General features: G+C 40.6%; 1 protein-coding gene across 1 annotated transcript in view; it reads right to left on the bottom strand.

The window, feature by feature from the left end:
• NRXN3 (neurexin 3) overlaps window positions 1-10,122 on the bottom strand; it is a 1,203,771-nt gene that overhangs the window by 835,438 nt on the left and 358,211 nt on the right. Inside the window, exon 10 of the mRNA XM_012803511.2 lies at window positions 3,320-3,439. Within this exon, the coding sequence (XP_012658965.1) occupies window positions 3,320-3,439 (120 nt within the window). The remainder of the gene's footprint in view (window positions 1-3,319; window positions 3,440-10,122) is intronic.

The following is a 10,122-nucleotide window of genomic DNA, read 5'->3' as shown; positions in this document are numbered from 1 at the left end:
CCGTCATTGTTGTTTGGCGGGTCCGGGCTGGGGATTCGAACCCGCCACCTTAGGTGTACGTGGCTGGCGCCTTAGCCGGTTGAGCCATAGGCGCCGAGCCGTAACAGCATCTTAAAATTGTCAAGCAAACATCAGGTTTGGCAAACAGGCAAGAAAAAAAATGTCAGAACCAGTGACAGAACCAGTGCTAGGAGGGAAAACATTAAAATACAGGCACTTTTTAGAGTTTTACAAGTCATGATATAATTAACTTTTTTGCACATGAAGGACTAAGTATCTTCTTTTGGAAAATATAAAACCTAGCCATTTCTCAGTTGAGCAAGTTTCTATTCTTGGATGTACAGTAATAAATTGAGATGTTTTCATTTCATTAGTTGATCAATCTGTTGCCCTGAGAAACAGCTCATGAAAAATGAGACATTCAAAGATTTTCCACAAAAAAAAAAAATGCTTTCTGCCATTATTAATACATCTCTAACCTGTTCACATTTTACGGGCTACAATTCACTTGGGATACACACATCATTTTACAGAATATTCTTTTCCCAGGAATGTGATAGAGGCCAGATTTCCTTGACGGCATGACACTTATAATGCCATGACCCATCTCTGTTACTCGGGTCAAAGGCAGGCCACGTGTGGAATGCAAGTTACAAAAGCAAAAACCACATGGAGTCATTACGACCCTGTGTTCTTCCGCACGACTCCATGTGATTTTCCCTTCTCTTCATCCTTTTTCTTCCATTAACTTATTTTGCTCCTTCTTCTTTTTTGGTTTTGCAATTTTCCTCCACTTGTTTTGCCCATGATAGGAATGAGCCTATTAAATTCTGTTGGTAACTAACACTCAAATCCTGATACAAGCTAATGTACCAAAAATGTATTAAGAAAGGCAAGCACTTAAAATATCAGATGAGTAGCTTCATTTTGAAGATATCTGGGAGATGAAATAGCAAATTATAACCCAAAGGTTCAGGGATGATGTAGAAAATAATGTTCTATGATGCAGTGAGGCTGATTTTCTAGTTTCCTCAAATATCACTGGATACAGGATCATCCAATATAGTAGTTTTACCATAATTTTGATACATTGGGTTAGATTTCATTAAAAATGAATATCCAAACTGAATGCCTCATCCTCTATGTGAATTCTATACATTTATCACACCCCACCATTGAGATGTACTTGCATCATCTCCATAGAGCTAACCCATCACAGAAGCCACTCTGAATGCAGAGGCCAGACCAGCAGAATTTGTTAGTGATTTGGGCTCTTAGGTCATCTTCAATCAAAATATGCAACTGCATCGTTTATAGAATACGATTTGAAATATATTACCCTAAGCCTGGAAATCTTAGAAACACCTTTGAAGCATGAGAATCTCCTGCTCCAGGGGAAAGCTGACATTTGCCCATCCTCATCGTAGGGCTTCTTTATAGACCAAGATGTTGCCCAAGTTGGATAATGTGATAATCTGCATCCGGAACTGAGACCCAATCTGCTCTCAGATAAAATCAGAAACAAGCACAAAAAGCTGGGAAGAATTCTAGTTGGTTTTTACTGGAAAACAACATTTTGTCCTAGGTAACAGGCAGGAATTCATCAATAACAGAAAAATACATACATACCTTCCGAGGATTGTACGTATTTGCCACAGTGAGAATAACTTACCTTTCTGCCTTTTCTGTGTGGAGAGTCTCTTCCTGACCCTTTCCTACCCAGAGTAGGATGTATGTGTGATAAGGAATGAATTTGTGAGGATAAGGAAGCATTAACATACCATCTACAGGGAAAAAAAAGCCTTCCTAGTGAATTCTATGCAGACAAATTGAAGGGAAAAGAACAAGTAACACAATCCCCCAAGACGCTGGATCAGTGCACAACCACCTGCTTCAGAGGGAAACGATATTTCCAAATCACAAATATGGAAACAAGATTTCAATAATACCAAAATACTTGGCGGGAGCAATCTTACACCAAAATTTTCTACAGACATTTGTATCCTTTTCACGACAAATACTATCGAGGCATATGCTTCATATTGAGAGGAATGGGAATCATCATAGTTTTCTCTCTATACAGACAAACTCCCATCTTGTTTCTCCTCGCTGTTTCTTAAAAGGATGAAAGAACACATGGAACAAAAAATCTATGAAGAAAATAGAAAAAAAAAAAAAACTACAAGATGTAACTCCACACATGGGAAAAAGTTGAAAAATGAGAAACCAAGGAAAACCCAATAGTCGCGGAGGACACAGCACTGTAACTGGTGCCTGCGCCCATGGGGGAGCGATCACGTGACTTTCCTATTTGCTCAGATGGCATCGTGCATCTTTTTTATAAATACTAGAGGTCAGATGGTTTGAATTTTAAAACAAACGTCTTCTGTGAAGGCTGCATTTAGAAAGGTCAGCAAGACCCACTAAGTCAGGGCTTTTCAAAAAAATATCTCTTTACAGTAGATATTCAGAAATTTTATGTTTGCTTATCTTTAAGAAAATGTGTGAGAAGGGAGCAGAGGCACCAGTTATACGCTCTCACTGCACTAATACGACTCTGCCATCAGTGCTAGGATCACCCTAATGAAATCAATCTTCCATTACAACAAAATCAATGAACCAGTAGTGGGCAGAAGTAACAGTGACGACGCTCTCTTCTAATATGAACCAAATACACAGACATATACACATAAAATGTACTTACACATGGAAATGTATAAACAGAATAGCTATATATATAAACCAAATAGGTGCCAATACATTTAGCTAGAGGGAATCTCTGTTTTATACTTGAAAGATCCTCAGGAATGCTTTAAATGTTCTGAGTATAAAAAAAATAATAAACACTGACCGTCTGTGTCATTTAGAAGGCGTAAGAAATTCTCTGAACTCAGACTTTTAGAGAAAATAGCTACATTCCCTAAATCGCCTCTAAATTCTAGGCCAGGGAAATGGGGAATGTCTTAAAATTGTTAAACGGATGATTAATTAATGGAGAACGGAAATCTTAAAATAAAAATATTGCCTGCGTCATTATTTTTTGCTTGTTTATTTCTCAGGCACACGTGTTTATTCCAAACCCAGAGAAAAACTTAGGAGGTAAGCAGATGGGCGAGCATGTAATATTACCGAGAAGAAACAACCCCTTACTCTTCTCATGAGAGTAAGCAGTCCTTTATTTTCTAAGTCCCTGAGGAGAGAATTACTTGTACATTTTTCAGAAGAGCCATTTTTCTTTTTTACACAATGTCCCTTAAGGTGTCTCCAAACCTTAGAACATCTTGAGAAAGTTCCAGCACGTAAAAGTTGTTGCACTTACGGTCATTGCACTGGCTTCCAGAGTAAGAGGTCATGGAGCAGTCACAGGTGAAGCCCTCCCACTGCTGCATGCAGACGCCCTGGTTGGCACAGGAATCTTCCTGGCAGGTGGTACTGGGTCCTAGCAATGCACAAGACAGGGAAGGAAAAACAGAGGGAAAAGAAATGTTAAAACATTAGTCAAATTCAAAAAACATCACCGGAGTTTACCATTCTCATGCCCCCAGAGAGTCAAAGACACAACCACCAATCTCATGCAACAAGAATTCAGTATACACAAAAAATGACAGGAATACGCACTTAGCCACAAACTATCAACAGTTACGCACAGAAGGGAGAGGGCTGAACGCATTGTTCTTCTGTGGGCAGACTTTGCAAAACAGCTTCATCTCTACCATTAACTAGAAAGATACCTCAGGGGAAGTGTGGTCTTTCTTAATGTATAATGCTAGCCAGGTAAAAAAAAAAAAAAATACATCCCCCGATTCTTCAGAATTAAGGCACAATGTTTTATCCTACCACCAAAAGTCCCCGTGTCTACTCTGTAGCATTAAAAAGATGTTTGATGATCTGGTAATAGAGGAGGAAGAAAAGGAGGAAAGTTTCACCGTCAACATGTTTTGCAGATGAGGAGCAGGGGTGCTTAGCAATGTATCTACATTACCTCACTGAACTCTCCCAAGACTCTGAGCAGAAACTGTGTTTACCTCCATTTCACGGATTCTCAAAACAGAGCTCAGAAAGGTAAAATAATTTACCTAAGGCTACACCTTTACTAATTAAAGGATGCCGACGTCCTGCTGACCGAGGCTGATCAGGAGCCCCAGGCTCTTGGCTACACCAGTGCTTTTCAAGGTATGAATAATCCTTTTTTTTTTTTTTTGAGACAGAGCCTCAAGCTGTCCCCCTGGGCAGAGTGCCGTGGCATCACAGCTCACAGCAACCTCCAACTCCTGGGCTCAAGCGAGTCTCCTGCCTCAGCCTCCCAAGTAGCTGGGACCACAGGCGCCCGCCACAACACCCGGCTATTTTTTGGTTGCAGCCGTCATTGTTGTTTGGCGGGTCCGGGCTGGGGATTCGAACCTGCCACCTTAGGTGTACGTGGCTGGCGCCTTAGCCGGTTGAGCTATAGGTGCCGAGCCAAGGTATGAATAATCCTTAAACCAGCATCACCTGGAAATTACTTAGACATGCAAATGATTGGATCTCCTCCAGGCCTACCAAATTAAAAAAATTGGGGTGGGGAGAGGCATAAATCTGCTTTTAAAGGCTTCCAGAAAATCCTGAAGCAGCCTAAAGAATCAGTATATTACACCGCATTACTACTCAAGATACTTTAAAAGCAGAGTCTCATAAGCCAAGCATGCATACACCAGAGGATGCAAAAGAGAACTATTTGAAATATAAAAAGAAAACATTAGAAATTGTGTTCCTTTTTCATTTTATTCTATATTATTTCTATCTTGCGTCTTTCATAGGTGAATAATATGTAAGAACAATGATACGTGTATATAATTTATAAATAAGCGTACCTATGTTGGAGGGATTCTCAAAATCTTTTAGAAAAGGCTGATGATCTCCTACTGACGCCAGTAACATCCCTCTTTAGGTCAGCTCGCTACTTCTCTACCATCATTCTCTCTATTTTATTATTATTTCCTGCGTTAGCTTTGGGATACAAGATAAACCTATACCTTTGGGATGATGTGCGTGAACAACAATTATCTTAATATTAAAGATCACTCCATGAATTTCCCAGAGAAACTCAGTAAAGGGGTGAGTCCTTTGACTCACCAAATATATTAGGAACCAACGCATAAAAGCACTCGACCGAGGGAAAAATAGATATAACCATTGCACCAACCTCATACTTCACAATTTGCCAGCAAAGTTTCACAGGGGCACAGAATATTGAAATGGAAGCAGGAAGGCGGGGTCCTAAGGAAATGGAAGTGCCAACATTCAAAGAGATACATAATTACCAAGGGTTTGTCTTCAGGCAAGACATTTTGTATTTATTCATGAAGGGTGGAAACAGTACAGGCCACCACGCATAAGACAAAGCTATTAGGAGAGGACATAAAAAAGTTCAAGACAATTGCTCCCGCTGTGGGGGTAGGAGTGGGCAGTATTGCCACTGGGTTTCCTATTTGCTGTGTGGATCCCCCAGGTAGAGATGAAAGGGGGGACACAGTGGTGTTCTCAGTGGGTCTTAAACTTGAGCATTGTATCCTACGAGTTTCATTCACAATGGCAAATCAGGACAGCTTCTTTCAAAGGATAAAAGCTTCCGAGAAGTCTGCAGGGGCTCCCTGACCAAACAGCTCTCCCCAGACAATGGGCTGGTAATTCAATTGTACGGAGAATCAGCAACACATGGAAGGCTTTACCTTGAAAGGCAGCAGAAAGCAAAAACGGTGGGAAAACACAATGAGTCTTCACATGTTGATTGAATCTGAAGACAAAGGCTTTTACGGCCAAAATTTTAAACATTTTCTAAGAGTCAGCCCAACCGCCTTCCCCAGAGGAAATATTCCTCAGTCGCTTCCAGCAACAATTCTCCCCCTTTTCGTGGCCACGGCAATTATTACCTGCTTCACTGACTTTTGCGTAAGACAACATTCAATTTAGCGCCTTGTCACGCATCACACGACCCTCTGCTTCTTCAGTTCTCAAATTATCTCATGTCTTTACATTTTTGTTCTTGGCAGTTTTTGGCCGGGGCTGGGTTTGAGCTCACCACCTCTGACATATGGGGCCAGTGCCCTACTCCTTTAAGCCACAGGCCCTACGTTTTTTTTTTTTTATCACCGAAAGATTGAGGCTACTCGCTGTGAGAAATCACGTGCTGTGTCCTTGCTACACCACGTCTCCCGTGGAGTTGCAGGAAAGTGCTTCCGTAAATGCTGGGCTGAAGGGCATGGGAGCCACCTCTGACTGGCCTGTGCCTCATTTCCGAAACCAGAGTGCGAGGGCATGCCTGTGCTCTGCAAGGTAGTGTTCTCATTTGTCAAAAGTTGGTGAGGAATCAAATCTAGGGGAAACTGGAGGCTATTTCCGGATTCCACAGAATTTGTTTCACATGCTTCATCGGGCGGATGCCTCGGAGAAGCAGATGATCCCGGGAGACTGAGGGCATTGTAACCAAGAGCAAGAACATTTCAGGGACGATCAGGAACTTTAAGGACTTCTCATCACTTGGGACTAGCCTTGCACTTTGCTTTCAAGGTCGAGCTCATAGGGCCCTGTGTCCTTCTCCAGCCTCATTTCCCATCGCTTGTCCCCACTCGCAGGGATACACCCCGTTCTCCTTTCACATCCGTTCTAACACAGCGATGCTCAGAGTATATTACCCCGGAACCACCATCATCTGCATCTGCTAAGGCAGGTGTCCTCAAACTACAGCCCGGTACTGTTTCCACCCTTCATGAATAAATACAAACCACATGCAGCACACCTAGGGCATTTATCCGGCCCTCCGGGTATTTCTGCTGCCACTGCCTGTCCTGCTTAGCAGCCAACTCATCCCAGGGCCTGCAGTCCGGCCCTCCAACGGCCTGAGGAACAGTGAACTGGCCTCCTGTTTAAAAAGTTTGAGGACCCCTGTAAGGGCTTGTGAGGAAAGAGCTTTCAGCCCCCACCCAAACCTGCTGACGGATGGCAGGTTCAGGAATCCGAGCCGGAGCAGCCCTCCAGGGGATTCTGACACCTGCTCAGATCCCAGGACCACCAGTCTAACACTTGACCACCCCTACCTTTAAGGACCTTTGCTCCTAGTGGGTCCACGGCTTGAAAGGCCCCTTCTCCAGATTTTCAAATGACTGATTCACTCTTATTCTTTAAGTTCAAGTTCAAGATTAGCTTCTCCAAACTGCCCTATTTAAGGAACATCACATTTACTCTTTATCATATCTCCCTGTTTATTTAACTCCTAACGATTATATTACAATGGCCTGTAATTAAATTAAGTTCTCATGACTCTGGGACTAACCTTGTTCTTCCTTTCAAGGTTGAGTTCATAGGGTTGCCAACTTTTAAAAATGACAATAATTGTGCATATTTATGGGATACAAGATGATGTTTTAATATATATTTGCAATGTGGAATGATCAAATCAGGCTAATTAATAAATCTGACTCCTTACATATTGCCTCTTTTTTGGCTAAAATCTATCCTTTTAGCAACGTTGAAATTATGGTGAATTATTATTAATTATAGTCACCATTCTGTGTGCTAGATTGCTAAAGGTTATTGCTGTCTAATTGAAACATTGTACCCATTGATCAGCATCTCCTTTCCCACCTACCCCCTCCCGCAGCCTCTTATCATTCTGCTCTACTTTTATGGGTTTGACTCTTTTAGCTTCCACATACAAGTGCGATCATGAAGGATTTGTCTTTCTGTGGCTGCCTTATTTCACTAAGCACAGTACCTGCCAGGTTCATCCCCATTGTTACAGACGACAGGATTTCGCGCTTTCCGACGGCAGAATTATGTAGGTGTACCACACTTTATCCATTTATCTGATGACGGACACCTACGTTGCTTCCAATTCTTAGCTTTGGGGAATAATGCTACAATGAACAGGGGAGTGGAGTTATCCCTTTGGTATACTGCTTCCAATTCTTTAAGGTATATGCATAGAATTGGGATTGCTGGATCATATGGTAATACTATTAGCTTTCTGAGGAAGCTCGACCTGTTTTCCATAATGGCTGAATTAATATATGTCCCTACAGTGCACAAGGGTTCCCTTTTCCCCGCACCCTTGCTAACACTTGTTAGTTTTAGTTTTCTGATAACTCTTCCAACAGGTATGAGATACCTCACTGAGGTTTCCATTTGCAGTTCTCTGATAGTTAGTGATGATGAGAATTTGTTTTTATATATCTGTTGGTCATCTGTATGCTTTCTTTTGAGAAATATTTATGTAGGTGCTTTGCTTATTTTTTATTTGTTTTCTTGCTATTGAGTGGTACTTCATATATATTTTGGATAACAGTTCCTTATCAGATGTCAGGTTGGCACACGTTTCCTCTGAATCCATGAATTGTCTCTTCACTCTGCTGTTTTCCTTTGCTGTGCAGAAGGTTTTGAGACTGATGCAATCCTGTGTATGTTCCCTTTGTTGCCTGTGCTTTTGAGCTCGTATCCAAGAAATCTTGACCAAGACAAATGCCAGGGAGCATTTCCCCTGTGTTTTCTTCTAGGAGTTTTGTAGTTTCAGGCCTTAGGCTTAAGTCTTCATTCCGTTTTGCGTTGTTTTTCTAATATGATGTGAGATAAGGGTTCGACACCATTTATTGATGAGGTTGTCCCCTCTCCGTCATTCATCTTTGGCACCTTTGTCAAAAATCAATTGACCATAAATGTGCGGGTTTATTTCTGGGCTCTCTACCCTGCTCCGTTGGTCAGTATGACAGTTCTTGCCAGTACCACGAAGTTCTCAATTGTCTGTCACATCCTCCTGGAATGTAAACCCCTTGAAGGCAGAAGTCTTGTCTGCCTGACTTGCATTTACACCTTTGATTTCTGATAAGTATTTGGTATAGAGTGAGGGCTTAGAGAATATTATAGAATAAGAGAAAGAATTAAACAACAAAAGAAATAAAGTCACTGTCTTGGAGTTTAAAGCTAAGTGGCTCTTCTAAACATTTACCCCTAACATCTACCAATATCGGCTCATGCAAATAATTTCTTACTTGGAATTCATTGGGGTTTGTTTTGTTTTTTGGAAGAAAAGGAAGGAATTAGAGAAACATGCCTTGGGGTAGAACAAAAGAAGAGTTACAACAATGCCTCCCACTAAACATCTATTGATACAAAAGAATCTTGTACACATAAGAAAGGGACTGTAACAATGGATGCAGCTTCCACAGCACTTAGTCTGTTTGCACGCTGTACTAACTGCTTTAAGATATACGTTCAATAAGCATCCGATGAAGCAACTTCAATGAAAATTGTTAAAGAATCAGAAAAAACGGGAATGATTTTTCCTAAGGGAGATAGAGGGAGTTACAAAATTAAATATTTTCCCTGTTGATTGAGTCAGAAAGCAAGGATTTCAGAAAAGTAAACTAGGGCACAGAAAGTTAGGTGATTTACCCAAGATCTCACAGGTAGCGAGTAGCAGGGCAAAGTCTTAACCTAAGCTTGTGAAATTCACCACCCACCCACCTAAGTTCTTATGGAAGGGGGTAAGCCCAGATAGGGGTAATGGGTGTATGTCCTGTCACTGGATTCACAAGAATGACTTAAATAAGGTATTTCTAACCTACAGCCACAGAGGGATGACATTGTAATGTAAGGATTGGGCTTTTTCATAAGGAAAATTTTCAAATGTCATTTTGATTCAAAATTCAACTAAAAGTAAACAGGAAGATTTAATTATATTGGTCTAATTATATGAACAGAAATTTGTATCAAATAATTATATGTTTACAAGCATAACAGAAAATCTTAAAAAATACATTTTTTCCTAAAATACTCTTCTTTCCAAATCAACCTAAATTTCTAAACATTCTAAAAAACACAAACATTTATAATGATATAGTTACAGTCTTTTTTTAACCATTGTTGATATTCATATCTTAGAACTTAAAAAAATAATAATAAATAAAATAAATTTTAAAAAGTCTAGGAACTTCACATAGCTTAGGAAACTCCCATATAGGGATGGTGTACACTAATTTTACATTTGATATATAATCAACCCTAACTAAAATACTCACATATCTTTTTCAGGAAAGATATTTGACTTTCTCTTGTATAATAGAGAAATTGACAAGACAACAGTAGTGGCTC

Source organism: Otolemur garnettii, unplaced genomic scaffold (assembly GCF_000181295.1).
Source record: "Otolemur garnettii isolate 467f Iridium unplaced genomic scaffold, OtoGar3 scaffold00020, whole genome shotgun sequence".
In the NCBI taxonomy this organism is placed as follows: Eukaryota; Metazoa; Chordata; class Mammalia; order Primates; family Galagidae; genus Otolemur; species Otolemur garnettii.
Note: the sequence above shows the minus strand (reverse complement) of the source record. Positions and strands in the feature narration are given on the sequence as shown.